We start from the raw sequence: 24,235 nt of genomic DNA, 5'->3' as shown, positions 1-24,235 counted from the left end.
AAAATGTGGCACAGGAAACAAGAAAAGAATATGGCAGAATGCAACCTAAAAGTCCAAATAACAAAAACACAAGGTACACAAAACCAGGAATACGTAACAATATAATTATTCTTATAATCCATTATACATTTTAACTGTATGGAAAAGAGCCGCTTTTAATAAAAAAAATCATGTTTGGAGATGAATGAACAGATACTAATTAATTTTCAGATATATATAATACTTCTTTATTTGACTCAATAAGTACACTTGGATAACAAATCAATTTAGTTGTGACCATGCAAACATCATTCTCATTCTATTCATTTTAGTGATGCACCAAATATGAAACTTTTGGCCGATGTCGATAACCGATAATTCTTTATTTGAAAGCCGATAACCGATATTTTGGCCGATAAATCTAAATCCAAATATTATTTTTTTATTACATTTTTGAGAGCCTGATTACAAAAACAAAAGTATCACCATTAAAAGACATGTCCCAAGCACTTCAACATAAATAAAAAAAATAAAAAAGTACAGTAGCCTAGTCTGAACCAGTGTAAGTTTTAACATTTATTTTAACCTTCTATGGCCAACTTTCCTTCCCCTCCAAAAAAAGGAGAACAGTGCACATCTGAAGTGTCTCAGCTGAAGGAAATAATCTATTATTTATCGCCTTTAAGATATCAGCCAAATTTTCTTATCGGACCGAAAACCATAACATTAAACATTAACATATATCGGCCGATACCGATATGGTGGCCGATATATTGTGCGTCTATAATTCATTTAATTTGTATTATCTCACAATCTCACAACCTTTACAAATTGAAGAAAACAGGCAAACACAAAAAGATTCAAGAAGACAAACTGGTCTAATCAGACCTTTTGTTCATGTGTCCACTGGATGTATACAAGTCCCTTATTTTAAAATTTTCCAAAACAGAAAAACATACATAGAGAATTACTGTTTGGTATTGCAAAATGGTTTTCAGTCAAATAACATTCAGTTGTTGCTCCTCTTAGATCACTTCATTGGCTATTATAGGCACGGTTTCACAGACAGGGCTTAGTTTAAGATAGGATTAAGCCTTAGTTCAATTAGGGCTTTTAAGTTGCTGTTATAAACATACACTAGAAAAACACATTACTGGTGTGCATCTTGAGATAAAACAATGTCACTGACATATTTTAAGACATGTCAGTACAAGTTTCTTTCAGTTAAAACAGCTCAAACATGCATTTTAGTCTAGGACTAGCTTAAGCCTTCTCTCTGAAACCGGGGGATAGTCATATATTTTCTAATCAGTAATCATAAATCTGCCATATTGTGATGACAATAAGCTGTAGGGTGAAAATTTTTTTCATCAGAGAGAATGAAAACATTACAATTGCTGGTACAGTTCTTTATGATGGTCTTAAATGGGCCTAGATTCACTGACCATCAAATACAAGAGGAGGAGGAGGAGACCTGTTGGAGAAGATGAAGATGAATGGAAACAGACAGAGGTTATGTTCAGAATAGAATACTAGCTTACTAAATAAAGCTCACAAAACGTTTGTATTCTTTGCCAGCGAATGCAAAGTTTCTCAGCGGGAATGTGAATAATTTTGCATATTGTTGGTTATGCAGTTATATTAAATGGTTTATGCTAAGAACATTTTTGTTTACTTCATGACATACAATATACAATTTTGGTGCCGTGTTGAGTTGTTACTTTGGCCCTGTTTACACCTGGTATTAAGATGTGTTTTAGTCGATCGGATCACAAGTAGACGACACTAAATACAGGTGTAAACAGGGTCTAAAACGTTTTGAGCTTGTCCACTTCCGACAACTTCCAGAGGTAGTCGAAAACGCACGTCAACAGCCAGAAAAGACTGCCTGCTCTAAATTTGGAGACCCAAATTTGGTTTAAAGAGGAAAAACGTACCAAGCACAATGTTCTCTCACCATTCCTGACTTCTAACACACACTCTTGTGGCTATCAGTGCAGAAAGCTGCTGCTCTCCGTATGTTTTTCTGTCGGTGTGTTCATATATAAATTACACAAGCTTATTTTGTCGAGTAGATGGAAAGATCTGAAAATTAACCATACATGTACCAACCCATAGACCCTCGCCTTGAAAAAAATCAGGATAGAAATGGTTGAAAGTGGACAAAAGAGATGCTAGATTCTAGAGATGCCAGGTAAACAGGAATGTGTCTCCCTCGTCTACTTATGATCCGATCGACCAAAACGCATCTTACAGTTTTTCTCAGTTGCTTTGGTAAATTTCTCGAATCATCCTCGACATATGCAAAACAGTAAGTGCATTTCTCAAAACAGTTCGTACAAATAGCAAAACACCATGGATTACCTGCAAAAGCCAGTCTCTTGCTCAAAATCCTCAAAAGTAAATATCTGTGTCAATGAACATGTCCTTGTGTCATTGTGTACGGATAAGACAGTCAAATTGCTTAGTCATGTTGTCAATATAAATGGTCTAATGTAAACTATGGCTTAAGTTTTGATGACAATTATTGTAAATTGTAGGTTACACCTTAGTGTATGTGGGAGTTTGATTGCAAGAGACTGGACAAGATTCACATTTACGCTTTTACTGTTTGTATTGTAATTTGTTGACAGACCATGTCATTGCGATACAGAAAAGGGATAGACAGCACTGCATAGCACAAAGAAAAAAAACTAAAGTAGAAATGTGAACATAGGACAATCTCCTTAGGGAAACCTATACATGCAGTGCTATAGGAATTACAGTGCAGTCTACCTACACCTCCTGGTGTTCCTGTCTGTTGGGACACACACTTTCATCCACATCACAATGAATAGCTTTAGAAAAAAAGCCTAATGGAAATTTATAGAAATATGCTTGACATATTATGACAACTTGTTCAACCATTTTGCATGTAAAGACTTATGCTATGAACTAATGCCTAAATGTTGTGGGGCGGGGGGGGGGGGTGAGACTATTCAACAGAGACCTATCATAATACATTTTGATCAACATGACATAAATAATTGATAATGTAGGAAACAGCAGAGAATTGTACATAATCATTTGCATGGATGTACAAAAGCATTTGCAACTTATTCAAGGAAATGAGAAACTGCTTTTTTGATGTGCACAAGTGGCACAATGATGTGAAGATTGAACAGGTCATTTTGAGAATTTCAATTCTGATCTGAGAAATGTACCAAAGCGACTGAGAAAAACTGTAATACCAGGTGTAAACAGGGCTTTTTTTGTTTTCAAGTCAGGTTTTGTTTCATGAAGCACATATATTTTGAGAAATGTAGTAATAGAGCATACTATATACTGCAGAGATCGAGATTGTAAGTGTAGTATGTTAGTATGTTATTCTGAACATAACCAGAGAGCAAGGCATCACCACCTCACCACCTGACTGCTGTAGTCCTCCGTCACCCCAGTTAACTCCATCTCCTCCTCTGCATCTTTCCGCTCATCGTCCTCCTGTTGTTGAATCTGTGATGCTTTCTGTTGCTTCATTCTCCTGCGTTGCTTTCGTTTCCTCATCCTCTCCTCCTGTCGCTCCTGATGGTGGCAGTGCTGCAAGCGCCACGAGAAAAGCTCCCTTGCATACTCGTACAGCTGTACATCTAGTGCGTTCAGCTCCTCTATGCTCCTCCGGGTGGACGTCCCCACCGTGACCCCGGCCGCCCGGGTACCGTTAATCTGAGTAAAAGCGGCGATGAAGTGCAAGCCGAACGTCCTCTCAAAAAGGAACTGTGTTTTGCGCTGGAACTCAGTTAGGCCGAAAAAGGCCATGCGCCGCAGGTTGCTCTTGGCACTGCTGAGGAGCAGTTCGGCGCGCCGTTCTTCGCTCATGGAGGACAGGTTGTAGCAGCCCACCAGGCTGAGATCGGCCAGCATGCGAGTCTGCCGGTTATTGGCCAGATTCGAGGGGCAGGCCATGAACTCCTCGAGGGACACGCCGGTCCAGTCCTCACTGCTGTAGCAGGCCGGCAGCTCGTCTGGAGTGGCCGGACGCCCGTCGCACATGTGCAGCGCCGTCTTCCACGTGGCACCGCGCTGCACGTGCTTCCACTCGCTCAGGTAGCGTGACACGGGGTCCCGCAACAGCGTGATGTAGTAGAAGTTCCTGGGAAGAGAATACAGTGGATGAGGCATCTAGAATAATACAAATCTGTTTCTGCCGGAGTAAATGATGACGGAACTGTAACTTTAAGGTGAACTATATTCTTATCTCTCAGAAAGTGTGGTATTCTTGGAGATGCCTTAAATTGGATTAAAGGCCCACTGAAGTGCCTTGAAACGTGCAGCATTATTCAATACGTTGATGCAATTTCCCCGGAAACGGCTCCAGCTGTTAGCAGCTAATAGCGTTTCGTTAATATCACAGTTTGACTAGAGCCTTTCTGTTTGGTAAAGAGCCACAGTTTCCTCCTGATCTCTAACCGTTTCTCATCATAATCTCCTCCATATCGCTTTGAAATACAGCATTATGTGCAGAATTGAAATGGGTCCGATATGTTTTGTTGTCTGCGCCGACTGCGCTTTCGTGTCTCTAGTCAATGGCTCTGGTCTAGACTATGTGTGTGTGCTGCAGCGGTGTGCGTGAAACTAACGTGAAACCAGTCTTCATTCGCCTCAACTGAAAGCATATTTACAGTCTGAATCGTTTCCTATCGCACTCACCATGTAGAAAGTTCAAAGCTCAATTTGGTGCACAACGTTTTGCTACGGTTTCCGGTTGAACGTCATGCCCCCCCCACGCCCCCCCCCCCAGACAGGGAGTCAGGCTTTTACAGCTGGTACTTCATAGTGCCAAAGAAGGATGGAGGGCTGTGCCCTATCTTAGATCTTCGCGTCTTGAACCGGGCCGTAGCGTAGCTCAAGTTCAAGATGCTCACACTCAAACAGATTGTGTCTCAGATCAGGTCCGAGGACTGGTTTGTCACGATAGATCTCAAAGATGCGTATTTCTATATCTCCATCCTTCTGCAGCACAGGAAGTTCCTGAGATTCGCTTTCAAGGGAGAAGTGTATCAATATGGGGTGCTTCCCTTCGGTCTAGCTCTTTCACCCCGCACATACCCCGAGGGGAAATCCCTTTAGGGTGATCAAGGTTTTGAGGCGGGGTGTCTCTGCTCCTTGGTCATGTGGAAGGATCCTCGGTTTCTGGCCCTAGGCCCGTTACTGGGGGCACCGTGCCAGCGGGTATCTCTGAGCACGGATGCCTCCCTTACGGGCTGGGGGGCGACCATGAGTGGTCGCTCGGCCCAGGGCTTATGGCAGAAGCACCAGCATTCGTGGCATATAAATTGTCTAGAAATGTTGGCAGTGTTTCAGGCTCTGAAGCACTTCCTGCCGTATCTCAGGGGCCATCATGTGCTCGTTCGCACAGACAGCACATCGGTGCTCTCCTATATCAACCTTCAAGGGGGTCTGAGGTCTCGTCAGTTATACAAACTGGCGCGCCTTATTCTCCTTTTGTCCCAGGGGAAACTACTCTCAGTGAGAGCTATGTACATCCCTGGGCGGTTGAATGTGGAAGCAGACATCCTGTCGAGACAGGGGCCGAGGCCCGGGAATGGAGACTTCACACCGAGGTGGTGGAGCTCCTTTGGGAGAAGTTCGGCAGGGCCCAAGTGGACCTGTTTGCAACACACAAGAACACCCATTGTCAACTGTGGTTCTCCCTAACGCCTCCAGCTCCTCTCGGACTGGAAGCAATGGTGCAGGAGTGGCCGAGGCTGCCCCTGTACGCGTTTCCCCCGATTGCTCTGCTTCCGGGAGTTCTAGAGAGAGTGCGCCGGGAAGGGGCCCGTCTTCTGCTAGTAGCCCTGCTCAGGGAGGACTTTCTCTCTCAGGCGGGCGGTGTCTTCGTACACCCTCGCCCAGAGGTGTGGAAGCTGTGGGCTTGGCCTCTGAGGGGGCCCAGCTCATAAGCTCTGGGGCCTCATTTTTAAACGTTGCATATGCACAAAAGAAGGCGTACGCTGCTCTCTACGCAATAATTGGTATTTATAAAAAGCAAACTTGACGGGAAAATGTGCGGTCCTTTACGCAAGCTCTGACCCAGGCTTACGCACAAAAACGGGTGAAATGAGAAATGGCGACACCGTCGGCAGATGGAAGAAACAATTGAAAGTGTGTGAAACTGTAGACCGTTGTGTAAAAGGAATGGCAATACTGCCTCTCATAACATGAAGACTTCACAAAGCAAGTCTTACAATTAACAGCCTACACGGGCACCCGTTTGATTGATCTGCAGTGTAAAACAAACGAAATCAAACGAAAATTACAACAGAAATGCAAATTAACACATATTTGCAAAAAGAAAAGTGAAATATGTTCTGCAATAATATTGGCATGTTATGCAATTCATCCTCATAAATCATATGGTAAACAGAACGAAATAATGTACAAAACTGAAAATCTCGTAAAAGTGTCCATCTGGCGGAACAGATATAGATGCAATTAGACGGACGGACGGACGGACGGACGGACGGACGGACGGACGGACAGACAGACAGACAGACAGACAGACAGACAGATAGATAGATAGATAGATAGATTGATTGATTGATTGATTGATTGATTGATTGATTGTCCACTGGGGAAAGTTGTTTTCATAGTAAAATTTCTTCATCAGCTACGGAATCATGGTATTCATGCATATGCCTTTAGTTTTATTTTTGATAAAATAACGTATGACGTATGTCAAAACCATTCAGAAAGCTGCAAGACATTACATTTGCACTGAACTATTTCCCATTTCCACGTAGTTTATAACTGACAACTGTAGCTTGTCAGATGCAATTAAATGGATGGAAATAAAATGCCTCATCACAATGCGTAATGACGCACAATGGCTGATCTTGCGCTCTTAGAAGATGTGGCAAATGGAAGGATTCGTAGTGAACGCATCTTCAGACAGCAAGAAGACTTGCTGGCAAACGAGGACACACTCTGGCGATGGAGCGCTAGACGTTTTTTTGCCTCGACTTTGATGTCCGACCATTTCTTTTTTATTTCGGCCATGGTCGGAGGATGTGAGGCTACAGCATTTACGGCGTCTGCAATCTTTTGCCATTCAAGTGCCTTTTTGGCATTAGTAGCCTAATGCCCACACTGCGCCCTCCAAAACAACATTTTTCTCCTCTTTTTCACCTCGCCAACGATAACTTCTACTTCACATTGAGTGAAGGTAGGTTTTTTTATTTCCTCTCTGTGTTTGCCATGATTTCGCAATCGATGAATATTAACTTGTGGGCGTTTCACAGACTATTTATGGGCAACTATGGGCGTGACATGAAGCCGCAAAAGCTGCGCTACATTTAGAATTGATTGTGATTTATTAAGGGAAAACTGCGTAGGATGTGCGTGCGCACTGTTTTATAAATCCGAATATTTCTGTGCGTACCCACGTCCTATGTTTCATCCTTACGCCACTTCTGACGCAAATCCTACGCAAAGTTTTATAAATGAGGCCCCTGGTCTCTCAGCTGAGGTTGTGGAGACCATTCTACACTCTAGAGCTCCCTCCACGAGGAAACTGTACTCTCTTAAGTGGAGACTCTTCACTGTATGGTGTAGAGAGCGCCTGTGGGATCCAGTTAACTGCCCTGCGAGTGCGGTGCTGGAGTTCCTGCAGGAGAGATTCTCCGCTGGGTCAGCTCCCTCCTCACTGAAGGTGTATGTGGCGGCCTTAGCTGCTTACCACACTCCTTTGGGTGGTGTTTCTTTGGGGCGACACCCGTTAGTAACTCGTTTCCTCCATGGAACCTTGAGGTTAAGACCTGTTGTGCGCACCAGGGTGCCAGCTTGGGACTTGGCCATTGTGATTCAAGGCCTTTCCGAGGCTCCCTTTGAGCCGCTTGAGGAAGTTTCAGAGAAGTTTCTTACTCTTAAAACTATCTATCTGCTTGCTATTTCTTCGTTGAAAAGAATTGGAGATTTACAAGCCCTTTCGGTGGCACCCTCGTGCTTGGAATTTGCTCCCGGTATGGCCAGGGCCTTCCTGTCTCCTAGGCCGGGTTATGTTCCGAAGGTTCTCACTAATCCTGTGAGACCTATTGTACTTCAGGCTTTCTGTCCTCCGCCCTTCGTGATGTCAGACCAGGAAACACTTAATCTGCTTTGCCCTGTTCGTGCATTAGATACTTACGTCCACAGAGCTGCCCTGTGGAGGAGATCTGAACAGTTGTTTGTGTGTTACGGGTCACCCTCGAGAGGGGGACCCGTTTCTAAGCAGAGGATGAGCAAGTGGGTGGTCGAGGCCATTTCACTTGCTTATGTGGCGGCCGGGCAGCCTTCTCCTTTGGCTGTCCGGGCCCACTCTACTAAGAGTATGGCGGCCTCTCAGGCTCTTTTGGCAGGGGCTTCCTTGCAGGATGTTTGTGATGCGGCGGGATGGTCCTCGCCGCTCACTTTCGTCAGGTTCTATGAACTAGCTATTAACACTACTCCGGGGACTCGGGTGCTCGCTTCCTGAGTACACAGGTGGGCATCCAGCTCCTATGGGGGCGTGATTAGTCTCGTTCCCAAAGCGGTGACGCAGCTCGAGTTCCCATGAAGGGGAACGTCTCGGTTACGTCTGTAACCTTAGTTACCTGAGTAGGGAACAAGACACTGCGTCACCCTGCCATACTCTCTGCATGCCCGCGAACGCCTTGTTTCATCCTTTTCAGAAGCTGTGGGCGTGTGTTTCCGGGGATGCTTTATACTTTCCGGTCGATGATGTCACCCGTCTATGACATTCCGTCTCTCTATTGGACTGATGACATACGTGCTTCACGACGCAATCACGCAGAGGCGTTCCCAAAGCGGTGACGCAGCGTCTCGTTCTCTACTCAGGGAACTAAGGTTACAGACGTAACCGAGACGGTTTTTTTGTTCAAACAAAGGCAGCCTTGTTGAGCATAAGAGAAAAAAAATTGCTAAAAAAAAATCTAAATTGTGCTCCAAACTTGATAATAGACCCATGTGATAAATAAAAAATACAATTATAAAAAAAGATTCTAAATTATAATAATTATAAATGTGTGTCAAATATTATCTGTGAAGTATTTGCTTGACAATGTACCTGTATCTGTTTCTACCCACCATTACAGAACAGTACCTGAAGAGAAATAAAAAATATGACTGTAAATAATAAAAATTATTTTTAGTAAATCTCATGTCTTCATAAAACAGAGCAAACAATAACCGTCAAATTCTATAAATTGTAACATTTTATTTTCTTATTTAATTTTTTTTTGCAGAAACTTTCCGCATATCATCCCAGTTTAAAACACGTGTTATTTTGTTTGCATTTTTATACATTCTCTAATGGCCTTTTTGATAAGTGGAAAAACAATTTTTACTGAAAAACAAGACAAAGATGCTGATTATAAATAGTATTTTTGGCAGCGTTCCTCATTAAAATCACCATGCAGGATTTCCTGAGCATTTCTTGTTAATTATATCAGTACAGCTAATCATTCAGACAGAGATGTGGGCTGAGGACAGAGGAACCTTCTCCCATACTTCATTACGACAGCCTAATTCGAACCACATTAGATTCTCATAGTCTGAATGTACAAGAGAAATGATACAGGTGATAGCCAAGAAACTTCCTTTAATATTTCACAGGCTCAAAGAGAAAACAAATTTACAAGTGATATTTATCCGAAAATGAGAAAAACAACCCTGATAAAACATCCAATTTTCTCTCTCGGCAATGAAATCGTTCTGCACTCAGAATAGCGTGCTCATGCCGGAGCGAACGCGCGGCGAGACGTGGTCTGCTCATTGTCACCGAGTTCCTCATCATTTGTCTCATTTCCTCTTGCTGGGATTGTTACCTCCTGCGTGAGGAGCACATTATTTCCAATCAGCTCAATGAGAGGAGCGCCACTGAGCGCATCTCTACTGACACATGGACACAAGTCATCCACGAGAACTCAGAAAAACAACATTCATTTACATCCTATTTGAGCAAATATTTTCTTATCTGGCGAGAGACGCAACGTACTAAAACAAGAGATGGAAATACAGTGGTCTTGGGTATGAATTTCACATTTTAGCATGCAGGGTTCTGTTAAAATTTCTGGGTAAAGGGATATGTTGGGATGTGATGTCATGCCTGGAATCTTGTCTAAGATCTATCGAGTGATCTGTCACATCACGGTCAAATTACGGGCCAGAATGTCATACTGGCTATGGCATTATAATGCAGTGAAATCAATAACGCTCCACTACGGTAATCCATCTGCTCTTCAGCGCTGACCTATTGGAGAAGGACAGTCAAATGCTAACCCGCTCAATACAGTCAAGCCGAGCAGGATATGATATGATAATGAAGGTCAGATCGCTGATCACAGGCTGCCCAGAGGTCAGTCTCTGTAACTGCATTAAGCATCCATGAAGCATTCAAAAAGTACTCAAAAAAGGAACTTAAAGGGATCTTTTCCCTGAAAATGAACATTTTCTCATGATTTACTCACCCTCATGCCATCCCTGATGCATTCAACTTTCTTTTTTCAGATCTTCACATTTTACTAACAAAGTTCGGGAGGAGCACGTTCAAATCCCAATCAGCATAAGAGGAGGCCTGTAGCTGACACACCTATGTTCCTCGACAGTTTTTTCAGCAGATATGGGAGAGTACTCTGGGTTCGGGCCACATGATTCCGAGCTCGGAGCCCTCCCCTCGGACAGCATGCCAAAAACGCATACTCTTTTACTATATGTAATCATTTGTAAGTGAGAACTTGTAAAAAAGCACTTACATTTATGTCAAACAACTTTATGAATTATGGTTTAAGAGTTTACAACATTTGTAATATAATATTATAATATAATATAACATGAAATATATTAAAAATAATATTTCAATATGAATATAATCAAATAGAATTCACAAAAATAAAATGCAAGATATTTGTGAACTATGAAAAGGCTAATTATTAAAAATGAAAAATACTTCTACATTAGAAAAATAAATAGAAAAATAATAGAAATATTTTTTTTTAATAAATAATAAATTAGAATTTTTTAAAATCACAAATATTTGTTTGGAAAACAGAATTCACAAAAATATTATAATTCATTTTGAATTATTAAAAAGGAAAAATATTTTTGTTATATTTCTACCCCCCCCCCCCCCCCCCAAAAAAAAAAGAAAATAGAATATTTTAGTTTTTTTTTATACAGAATAAAAACATATTTTAGGGTGACATAATTACACATTACTACATGTACTTACTATCGTAATAACAGTAAATGATGCATAATTTCAAGCAACTAACCTTAAACCAAACCCTACCCCTATACAGTAAGTACATTCATTAAATTTAATTAATTAATTGATTAATTAAATTTAATGAATGTACTTACTGTATAGGGTTAATTAATTCGGACATTTAATTCATATTACTCAGTACTTATTTGAGTAATTAGAATGTAACTACGTCACCTTAAACTAAAGTGTGTCCACATTATGGATCGACCGATATGGATTTTTTAGTGCCGATGCCGATACCGATTTTTTTTTCATCAGCCTTATCCGATGACCGATACGGGCTGCCGATTTTCTGGAGCTGATATTTGGAGCCGATACTGCTTTTGCTCCCTCAATTTACATCATAAAAATGACACAATGATCATGATGATAACAATTTAAAATTTAAAAAAGGAACATTTATTGAACTAAAAAAAAAACAATATTTAACAAATACTAAAAACAGGTGAGGTAGAACAAGAAAAAAAGAGTTCAGTGGTGAAACTAAATTCTGAAAATAAATATTTAAGCATAAATAAAATAATTGCACTATTGCGCACAGTATCAACAAGCAAGCATCATAATAAAGTGCACACTGACTGTACTATACTTAAAACTTTTATACTTTTAAAACTATTTACAACCTAGTCATTTAATGCTTAGGTGCACTTAACTTAATCTCTTGAAAAAAATATCGGCGAACGCAGCAGCCTTGCTCGCAAATGTAAAAATCGCAAATATCGGCCTGATATATCGGCCGGCCGATATATCGGTCTAACACTAGTCCACATATTTTAATTGTACAAAATGAAATTGCATGGGCAGATTATGTTAGATTTTATGATTATGATCAATACATCATCAATCCTTTTTTTTTTAAGTGTTTTTGTCTTACCCTGATTCACTATGGTAAGCCAGTTATACGCGTGTTTATGTTTTTAGACCACCTGAAGGGATGGTTTTCACTGGAAATTGCTAACATACTGTACATAACTCGCCATTTGTATCGTCATAGCCATAAATAGAGAAAAGTTGCTCCAACTACTTTGGTGTCTGGTGTGGGAGTGGCGTAGGTTAGTCGTCCCGTTTTAAGCAAAACGCAGAACCGAGGAGAATCTGCTGGCAAAAAGAGAATGCGTCAGAGCTGGTAATAAAACCAGAATCAACATTGGCTTGGCTTTCCAGATGGCGAGAACTGAAGGATTTCAAATGTTGTAAAAGCTGTGCAGAGAGGTGAGTAAGGTATTTTGTTGAACAGATAAATTGCCACATGTCGCTCTCTTTCTGTAACATTTACCACACAATGATTCACAAAGACAGTTCCCCTCACAGGACGGGCTAATGCACTGGTTTATGGGCATGTTTTACTCTACACACGCACTACAAGGAACAATATCTGCCTGATGAAAGTTTTTTTTAAATCATTTTTCACTTTAGATAGGAGAGAGAGGTAATGGACTCGAAACCTGGCGTCCCATGAGCAGAACAGATCTTAATATGTCAAGAGCATTGCACAACCCACTGTACCACAGATCAAAACCTGAACGAGTTTAAAGCAGAGCACATCTAGAAAAGTTTATATTTAAAACAGAAATTTTCATCCATGACTTCTAAGCTCAATTTCCATTTATTTTTCAGGCCTTGATGTTTTCTGTGACTGTGGGAGCCCTGTAAAAGCATGACCGAGCGGGAGAAAGACAGATTTCCAATCTATTAAAACAGAGTAAAAGCTTCCTCCCCGGCTCCACGGAGGTGTGCTAATTAATCTCGTGAAATAGTTTTTTAAGCGCACCATTTAATTACTCAGCTCAGAGTCTATTAGTGTTGCTCAGAGGAAGGCACTGTCTCTTCTCATTACTGATATACAATCAATGACAGTAATACTTCCTATCCGGCTGGCAGACTAGCAGATTACAGGAATGCATCACTATAATGAACTTCATCAATTCATTGAACATCCACTGATAAACTTTTAAAAAAAGTAAACACACACATATATAGGAAAACTTGTGCTAACTGTCACACATTTAGCTGTGTATATTTGTCAGGGCAGCTTTATTTTTTTGGAATTTCTGTATATACAGTGACTGCACAGGGCATGTTGTCACACTATGTGGTAGTTTGCCACAATGGAAATGGTCCATTAAAATTAAGAATTTGTTCCCATATTAAGAAGTAATTCTCTCGCTTTATTAAATCATAGCCACAAATTAAGAATTCCTTCCCACGATTTATTAATTTGTTCCCAAACCCTAAACCATGGCCATGTTGTACTAATTCGTTTCCTAGTTTTAGTCAAACCAAAATGAGGGAATGAATTCAATGTGGTCATGATTTTAAAAAACGGGGGAACAAATTAGTAATATATATATTACGAATATACAAATTAGTATGTATATATATATATATATATATATATATATATATATATATATATATATATATATATATATATATATATATATATATATATATATATATATATATAATACAGTGAGGAAAATAAGTATTTGAACCTGCTATTTTGCAAGTTCTCCCACTTAGAAATCATGGAGGGGTCTGAAATTGTCATCGTAGGTGCATGTCCACTGTGAGACATAATCTAAAAAAAAATCCAGAAATCACAATGTATGATTTTTTTTACTATTTATTTGTATGATACAGCTGCAAATAAGTATTTGAACACCTGTCTATCAGCTAGAATTCTGACCCTCAAAGACCTGTTAGTCTGCCTTTAAAATGTCCACCTCCACTCCATTTATTATCCTAAATTAGATGCACCTTTTTGAGGTCGTTAGCTGCATAAAGACACCTGTCCACCCCATACAATCAGTAAGAATCCAACTACTAACATGGCCAAGACCAAAGAGCTGTCCAAAGACACTAGAGACAAAATTGTACACCTCCACAAGGCTGGAAAGGGCTACGGGGAAATTGCCAAGCAGCTTGGTGAAAAAAGGTCCACTGTTGGAGCAATCATTAGAAAATGGAAGAAGCTAAACATGACCGTCAATCTCCCTCGGACTGGGGCTCCATGCAAGATCTCACCTCGTGGGGTCTCAATGATCCTAGGAAAGGTGAGAAATCAGCCCAGAACTACACGGGAGGAGCTGGTCAATGACCTGAAAAGAGCTGGGACCACCGTTTCCAAGGTTACTGTTGGTAATACACTAAGACGTCATGGTTTGAAATCATGCATGGCACGGAAGGTTCCCCTGCTTAAACCAGCACATGTCCAGGCCCGTCTTAAGTTTGCCAATGACCATTTGGATGATCCAGAGGAGTCATGGGAGAAAGTCATGTGGTCAGATGAGACCAAATTAGAACTTTTTGGTCATAATTCCACTAAACGTGTTTGGAGGAAGAAGAATGATGAGTACCATCCCAAGAACACCATCCCTACTGTGAAGCATGGGGGTGGTAGCATCATGCTTTGGGGTGTTTTTCTGAACATGGGACAGGGCGACTGCACTGTATTAAGGAGAGGATGACCGGGGCCATGTATTGCGAGATTTTGGGGAACAACCTCCTTCCCTCAGTTAGAGCATTGAAGATGGGTCTTCCAATATGACAATGACCCGAAGCACACAGCCAGGATAACCAAGGAGTGGCTCTGTAAGAAGCATATCAAGGTTCTGGCGTGGCCTAGCCTTTTAATCTATTGATTAAACCCAATAGAGAATCTTTGGAGGGAGCTCAAACTCCGTATTTCTCAGCGACAGGCCAGAAACCTGATTGATCTAGAGAAGATATGTGTGGAGGAGTGGGACAAAATCCCTCCTGCAGTATGTGCAAACCTGGTGAAAAACTACAGGAAACGTTTGAATAATTGCACGTTTGAATAACTCTGTAATTGCAAACAAAGGCTACTGTACCAAATATTAACATTGATTTTCTCAGGTGTTCAAATACTTATTTGCAGCTGTATCATACGAATAAATAGCTAAAAAATCATACATTGTGATTTCTGGATTTAATTTTTTAGATTATGTCTCTCACAGTGGACATGCACCTACGATGACAATTTCAGACCCCTCCATGATTTCTAAGTGGGAGAACTTGCAAAATAGCAGGGTGTTCAAATACTTATTTTCCTCACTGTATATATATATATATATATATATATATATATATATATATATATATATATATATATATATATATATATATATATATATATATATATATATATATATATATATATATATATATATATATATATATATGATAGTTACAGCAACTCTAAACACAATGTTACAGAAAATCTTTTTATTGCAGAAGATATTCAAAAAGTTGTGTAAATGGACAAGGTGAGAGCTCCCCTCACAGCACAACAAATCATATTTAATTAATATACTGTGTACATTTATATAGTTCCCTAAATATGGAGTGATTCCGAATGTGCCATTGATTCCGAATTCAGAGTCATTTCAAAACTGACAGGCAGAGAACATTTCAGAAGTCCATTAGTTTGTACAGGCCTAAGTGAGTGGTCTAGTGCAGATGCTAATTTGGTTAGCGAGAAAAAAGGTCTGTATGTGTGTGGTGGCTGAGAGAGCGGCTAGCACATTAGACCACTTACTTAAATGACCAGAGGAGTGAGGGATAATGTGTTCTCTGCCTCCTGGACAGCTGAAACACAGACTAATATCAAATGAATTGAATTACTGAGGAAGCAGAGTGCTAGATGCCAGCTCCGTTTTTATGCTAACGTTAACTGAAACATAATAGACTTCTAATAGCTAGTAACCCATTGGATAAATGATTGCAAGACAAATAGGCATGGAAGGTCAATAGGCTATTATTATTATTTATATAATATTATAGTATTTATTAATATTTTGCATTAGCTGTTATTTTTATATTTTAAGTAGAGATGCATCGATTGCAATTTTCTTGGCTGGCCGATTCCGATTTCCGATGTTTTATTAGTGTGATCTGCCGATACCGATTTTTGCCAATTCAGATTTTCTTTCAAAGAACTATACTTGACAACATATACAAACAAAAATCTACTTTTCTTTTAAGTTTTATTTTCATTTAAAAAAACAAGTAAAAAGTCAGTAATAAAATATAAACTCAAATAAATGCAATAGAATAAAGAGAGCTATTAAACTTTTTCAGGTTTTTCAGGTTAACTGGGTTTCTATTCAGGTAATAAATACTACAGAAATTAAAGTAATCAAATGTAAAACATTCATTGTTATTTTACATTGGTTACCTTCATTTCTGTAGTCTTTATTGTAAATATTAATACAGAATTCTTACCATTAAAGTTATAAAATGCATTCAGTCAAGAGCAGAAAGTGATTTTTTTTTTGTCTTTTCTTCTTTGATTAACATGACAGACAGCAGCAAGAATATTGGACTGCTGTCCATTTCAGAGTTTATGAACGGTGTTTAACGTAACCAATACTGTTACACACATCATGGGTTCACTTTCTTAGCTATTTAACGATTCAAAACTGACTGTTTATCTGAAAACTTGCCAAGATTGCCTGTGCCGCTGGTTTTGACATACTTTTGTATGTATTTGACAGTTTAAGAGCAGTAAGCCCCTCATTTTGGTGCATGTGACTGTTTGAGACTGAGCGTGGCTTGTTCGCTTCACTTATACAGGTGCTGGTCACATAATTAGAATATCATCAAAAAGTTGATTTATTTAACTAATTCCATTCAAAAAGTGAAACTTCTATATTATATTAATTCATTACACACATACTGATATATTTCAAATGTTTATTTATTTTAATTTTGATGATTATAACTGACAACTAAGGAAAATCCCAAATTCAGTATCTCAGAAAATTAGAATATTACTTAAGACCAATACAAAGAAAGGATTTTTAGAAATCTTGGCCAACTGAAAAGTATGAACATGAAAAGTATGAGCATGTACAGCACTCAATACTTAGTTGGAGCTCCTTTTGCCTGAATTACTGCAGCAATGCGGCGTGGCATGGAGTCGATCAGTCTGTGGCACTGCTCAGGTGTTATGAGAGCCCAGGTTGCTCTGATAGTGGCCTTCAGCTCTTCTGCATTGTTGGGTCTGGCATATCGCATCTTCTTCTTCATCTTTCATAGATTTTCTATGGGGTTAAGGTCAGGCGAGTTTGCTGGCCAATTAAGAACAGGGATACCATGGTCCTTAAACCAGGTACTGGTTGCTTTGGCACTGTGTGCAGGTGCCAAGTCCAGTTAGAAAATGAAATCTGCATCTCCATAAAGTTGGTCAGCAGCAGGAAGCATGAAGTGCTCTAAAACTTCCTGGTATACGGCGGCGTTGACCTTGGACCTCAGAAAACACAGTGGACCAACACCAGCAGATGACATGGCACCCCAAACCATCACTGACTGTGGAAACTTTACACTGGACCTCAAGCAATGCCTCTCCTCTCTTCCTCCAGACTCTAGGACCCTGATTTCCAAAGGAAATGCAAAATTTACTTTCATCAGAGAACATAACTTTTGACCACTCAGCAGCAGTCCAGTCCTTTTTGTCTTTAGCCCAGGCGAGACGCTTCTGACGCGGTCTGTTGTTCAAGAGTGGCTTGACACAGGGAATGCGACAGCTGAAACCCATGTCTTGCATACGTCTGTGCATAGTGGTTCTTGAAGCACTGACACTGACAGCTGCAGTCCTCTCTTTGTGAATCTCCCCCACATTTTTGAATGGGTTTAGTTTCACAATCCTCTCCAGGGTGCGGTTATCCCTATTGCTTGTACACTTTTTTCTACCACATCTTTTCCTTCCCTTCGCCTCTCTGTTAATGTGCTTGGACACAGAGTTCTGTGAACAGCCAGCCTCTTTTGCAATGACCTTTTGTGTCTTGCCCTCCTTGTGCAAGGTGTCAATGGTCGTCTTTTGGACAACTGTCAAGTCAGCAGTCTTCCCATGATTGTGTAGCCTACAGAACTAGACTGAGAAACCATTTAAAGGCCTTTGCAGGTGTTTTGAGTTAATTAGCTGATTAGAGTGTGGCACCAGGTGTCTTCAATATTGAACCTTTTCACAATATTCTAATTTTCTGAGATACTGAATTTGGGATTTTCCTCAGTTGTCAGTTATAATCAACAAAATTAAAAGAAATAAACATTTGAAATATATCGGTCTGTGTATAATGAATGAATATAATATACAAGTTTCACTTTTTGAATGGAATTAGTGAAAAATCAACTTTTTGATGATATTCTAATTATATGACCAGCACCTGTATAGATCAGTGGTGCGTGTGCTTTTGGTGTGAGCGCGAAACCTGCAGGAATGACTAAAATTATGCGCAATACAAACACTATTTAACCGGAGCGAATGAGACGTGTGAGAGAGAGGAGGCGCCCACACGGATGTGTGTCACCTCACCGAGACAGAGAAGAGAGCAAGAACGCGCAGCTGATGTTATTGCATGTGCCGCTGGTAACAAAACGGATCGGCTCGGAATCGGTAAGAAGTGAGACTGATCGGCAGATCACCGATCCGGGCTGATCGATCGGTGCATCTCTAATTTTCAGTTTTCATTTAAAGTTTAGTTTGTTTTAATAATTTTATTAGGTTTTGTTTTTTTAATATTCCCATTTTGTTTTAATTTATTTTTTGTTAGTTTTAGTCATTTTAGTACTTCAATTGACACTTATTTCAGATTTCTAATATTTGTTTTTATAATGGAATATTAATATTTTATTTTATTTCAGCTTTATTTCTATTAATGTAAATTATTTTAAAGTTTTAGTTTAGGCCTAACATGTTTCAAAACAGCTACCAGCTTTCCGATTCAAGACTGATTCAAACCAATAACTCGTAAGTTCACAGTTCACTTTTTTTTAGTCGGCATGAAACTTGAAACATGACATATTTTCTTCTGCCGTATATCCGAGTGAAATTACTTCTCGAAACTATAAAAAAATGTCAAGTTCCATTGGGAATTTATTGGAGCGTAGAATAGTATTGGTCAATCTCGAAATGGTGAGTGACAGGTTGTCCCGCCCTCGCGCCAGTAAACACGTCATCAGAGAAGAGATGTCGCTGCAAGATATGTTTTGATGAAAGATCAAGGGCACATTTAAAAAATAATGATGTGCACAGATAAATTAATTATAATAAATACTGCAATATTCCATAAATAAATTTGTTGGAGAAAAAAACATTTCATGGGGACTTTATACAATTCGTTAAAAAGAACTGGGTAAAAAGAGCAATGCAACAGAAAGATGCAGGAAACATTGTCAGAATATTTTAGTGTAGCATTTTTCACAAGCAGCATCAAAAACTGTTAACGGAAACAAAGACACCAGGTGTTTTTTTTGTATGTAATTGTTCTGAATAAGGACTAGTTCTCAGTTCCAGATATGTAAACTGAAACCTTTAATACAATTTTTTTCCTGTTCTAACCTTTACCGACCCCTGCTTATGTCATCGCACAGGACAGCTGTCATTCTGTAGATACATTTATCACGAGAACATGGTTATCTAACGCAGAACACAAGATGTCATTGCCATCTCTGGCATTTGATATTATGTGATATCTGTGTGTCAGAATTATTCATAGGAAAGATAATATATCAGAAAAACCACAGGCCATATGAATATTTCTGATGGGATATATTATTACAGGTCACAAAATGACATTTACAGTTCCTCTGTAAACATACAATCCCACAGTCATATTGCATACTGTGAGTGTCCTGCTTGAACCCCAACCGCAAGATGAGCCGAAAATAATTTGTATGTATGATTAAAGGCTACAGAGTTTGTTATGGCAAAAATCATGCTTGATAAAAAAACAAGACATGTTTATTTGAATATTACACTGTAAAAGTACATTTTGCTTCCATATTGACTTAAAATCGGGGATGTACACCATTCCAAACTGAATTGAGCAAGAGTGACTTTTAAATTCACTTATTGAATTTGAAATAAATTACAGCTGATAGCTAGCCTGATGTCGTCATACTCAATTCTAGTCAGAATATGAGTCTGATACCGCTCCATTGGGCTGTGATTATTGGGCCATGTTTCAATCGAACCAGGAAAGAAAATGCCTCTGCACTCAATTGGATAGACCTACAACCAATTAGAGCAACAGAGTAAGTGACGAATTGAGCGATGCATAGTTGTCAACAGAACTCAACTGCACGCACGCTGGAAGAAGTAGAAGAAGAAGATAAGTGTAAACGATCTTGTAAACGGTAAATCTTACAACGGTGTTGTAAAAACGAATTTAAGGATACATGTACTTACTAGGGATGTGACGGTGAGGACATTTTCCCACCGGTTAATCGGCGTGTGACAACACCGGTAATACCGGTATCACCGGCGGGGGCCTGTAAATCACTAATTCTATCTAACCGAAAGTAACATACACGACCGATACTGAAAACTGAACTGAAAACGCACCAGTGCGCGCACACACCGTGAATGACAGCTCGTCTGTAAATGCGCGCTCTGTGAGGCCATGAATGAAGTTCATCCGTAAATGCGCGCTCTGTGAGACCATGAATGAAGTTCATCCGTAAATGCACGCTCTGTGAGACCATGGGTGCGTCTCAACAGTTCCCTAGTAGTCAGGGCACTGATCAGGCATTGACCGGTCTATGTGTGAGACGCACGCCATGAATGAATGACAATTCGTCCGTGAACCCTTGTTTATACTCGACGCGTCCGCACCATGGTCGGAACGAACGAGCGAGAGGGTGCGCGTGGCAAAAATTGCGTCATCTCAGAGTGTCGGACTCGGAGTCAAAGACGAAAGGAAACAATGCGCGCTCTGTGTGGCCGTGCACATTTTACTTTCGGTTTTGAATTAGCGCCAATTCGGTGGCAGGTTGCTTGAATTGTGGGTTCATTCGCCTATTATTTTATATGAAAAACACAACAACAAAACAAATGACAAACTCCCTTAAATAGGTGCTTTTACGTTTCGCTTTGAAACCAAATCTTCCGCGATCATCTCAGTCAGCTCCTCACTCTATGATGAATGAAATCTGATGAATGACTCCTGCCGAGACTCACGGTCGGGTCATGCTTTATTAAGTTCAGTTTTAATTTGTATTGTCTGTTCTCTAACTGAACTAAATTATTTTATTAGGATAAAAAATAAAAAAACGACGGTGGGGCGGTGCCATGGTGGGCAAGTGATGTAAGCGGTGTTGAGTCTGAACACCGGTAACACCGGCAACACCGAGTATCGTAGCAAGCCTAGTACTTACCAACACGATCATAATTTTTGAGAGAAATAGTAAAGGTCAATGCATACACGAACTAGTTCTCCGTTTAGGAACAAATTCAACCCAAGTGCTCTTTGGTGACGTGGATGATTACGTTACTGTTGATCTGTCCATCATCGTCTAAAGCCCGCCCTGACAATTTGATTGGTCTTAACAGCTTTTGTGCGAGCATAATTGCTCCACAACGGATCAAGACCAGACCAAACTTCCCGACCTCAAATGTTGTGGGCGGGGCTAAGGTCATCCAGGCTAGCTGATACCCAGCAGGCACACAACGTCATAAGACGTTGATATTTGGTTACATTTTGGTTGCGACGTCAGCTGACTAAAATTCAACGTCTAATGCCAACGTTAATTTGACGTCCAATACCAACGTCAGCTGATGTTGATATTTAGTTGTTTTTAGGTTGTGTTGTAAAGTAACCAAAATCCAACATCGAGCCAACGTCTTAAGCCAACATCATATTGACTTCAGATTCTAACATCATTAGACGCTGATCCTTTGTTGGTTTTAGGTTGTGGCATTAACTAACCAAAATCTAACGTTGAGCCAACGTCTCAAGCCAACATCATATTGACGTCAGATTCTATCATCATTAGACGTTGATCCTTTGTTGGTTTTAGGTTGCGGTATTAACTAACCAAAATCTAACGTTGAGCCAACATCATATTGACGTATTGATATTTTATTAGTTTTAGGATGTGAAACTCTAACATGAAACCGGAAACTCTAACATCATTAGACGCTGATATTTTGTTGGTTTTAACACATTTGTAGTGGAGTAGACCTCCCGAAACTACAGCATCTCTTGATTAAAACAAGCGAAGAAGAAGAAGCAGCAACGACAATGATTACAGACTGGTGATATCACTGAATTCATAGTGTGAAATATCCCAAACCATTGTTTTTGGTTCCATCTAATAATTGCTCAGTCAGTTGTTTGTTGTTTCTTCTCTTTTTTGTGTACTTATTCACAACAGACCTAAGTAAATGTTTAGAGATTTTTAGGTTTTAGATTTTGGAATTGCATGTTATCACTTGTGTTGCCAGAAGATAAAAACCTGGCAATCTGGGTGAGCCCATGACCTTCCATCTAGCACCAGAGTAGAACCAGTGTGACATCTGCATTAGATATGACGAACCTGACAAAAACTATGACAACCGGTTCATAATGTGTTACCTATTATTAATTATTTGGCCATTTAAATCCTTTTCTTTTTATATCCACGGGCTGATGACAAATGAGATAATGGCCAGTTTCAATATGAATGTAATGGAGGTTGATGTCAATCTGGTGTTGAGTTTAGAACCCAATGTCAGATTGACGTCAACATCCAATGTTGGACGGACGTTGCATTTTGGTTGAAAATGAAAATCGGGTTGATGTCAGAACCCAACGTTAGATTGACGTCAGAACCCAACGTCAGATTGACGTCAACATCCAACGTTGGATGGACGTTGCAATTTGGTTGAAAATGAAAATCGAGTTGACGTCAGAACCCAACGTCAAATTGATGTTGTGTTCTGACATCAACCCGATTTTCATTTTCAACCAAAATGAAACGTCGGTCCGACGTTGGGGTCCAACGTCAATCTGACGTCATATTGACGTCCGGTGCCTGCTGGGTAGCAAATAAGATCAGAATAGTGAATACATTTTAATATAAGGCAGTAGAAGAAATAGTTATATCACTGAATAAACTTTGAATGTTAGCTTGGCAAAATTATAGGTTTATAGGCCTTACAGTCAGACACAGACAGACAGACAAACAAATAGATATACAGACAGATGATAGACAGACAAACAGACAGATAAACAGATAGACAGACAGACACACATACAAAGATGGACAGACACAGATAGACAGACAAACAGACAGACAAACAGACAGACAGACAGACATATAGTCAGACACAGACAGACACACACACACACAGATGGACAGACACAGATAGATAGACAGACATAGACAAACAGACAGACATAGATAGACAGACAAACAGATAGACAGACAGACAGACAGACAGACAGACACAGGCAGACAGACAGATAGATAGATAGACAAACAGACAGACAGACAGACAGACAAACAGATAGACAGACACAGACAGACAGACAGACAGACAGACAGACAGATAGACAGACACAGACAGACAGAAACACACACAGATGGACAGACAGAGACAGACAAACACAGACAGACAAACAGATAGACAGGCAGACAGACAGACAGACAGATAGACAAACAGACAGACAGACAAACAGATAGACAGACACAGACAGACAGACAGACAGACACACACACACACACACACACACACACACACACACACACACACACACACAGATGGACAGACAGAGACAGACAAACACAGACAGACAAACAGATAGACAGACACATACAGACAGACCGACAGACAGACAGATATACACAGATGGACAGACACAGACAGACACATAGAGACAGACAGACACACACACACACACACACACACACACACACACACACACACACACACACACACACACACACACACACACACACACACACACACACACACACACACACACAGAGACAGACAGACAGACACACAGACACAGATGGACGGACAGACAGACTCAAACACACACACACACACACACACACACACACACACACACACACACACACACACACACACACAGACATAATGTGTTGATAAGGGTGAAGGATCTTCATTTCCCAGAATCCATGTAATTACAATTCAACTTCAGTATAATTCAAAATCTAACTCAT

General features: G+C 40.1%; 1 protein-coding gene across 1 annotated transcript in view; it reads right to left on the bottom strand.

The window, feature by feature from the left end:
• Positions 1 to 208: 208 nt before the first annotated feature.
• Positions 209 to 24,235, bottom strand: part of hs6st3a (heparan sulfate 6-O-sulfotransferase 3a) — a 56,959-nt gene continuing 32,932 nt past the window's right edge. The window contains exon 2 of the mRNA XM_079841088.1: positions 209 to 4,108. Within this exon, the coding sequence (XP_079697214.1) occupies positions 3,373 to 4,108 (736 nt within the window). The 3' untranslated portion in view covers positions 209 to 3,372. The remainder of the gene's footprint in view (positions 4,109 to 24,235) is intronic.

Source organism: Gobio gobio (assembly GCF_949357685.1).
Source record: "Gobio gobio genome assembly, chromosome: 17".
NCBI classification, from domain to species: Eukaryota; Metazoa; Chordata; class Actinopteri; order Cypriniformes; family Gobionidae; genus Gobio; species Gobio gobio.
Note: the sequence above shows the minus strand (reverse complement) of the source record. Positions and strands in the feature narration are given on the sequence as shown.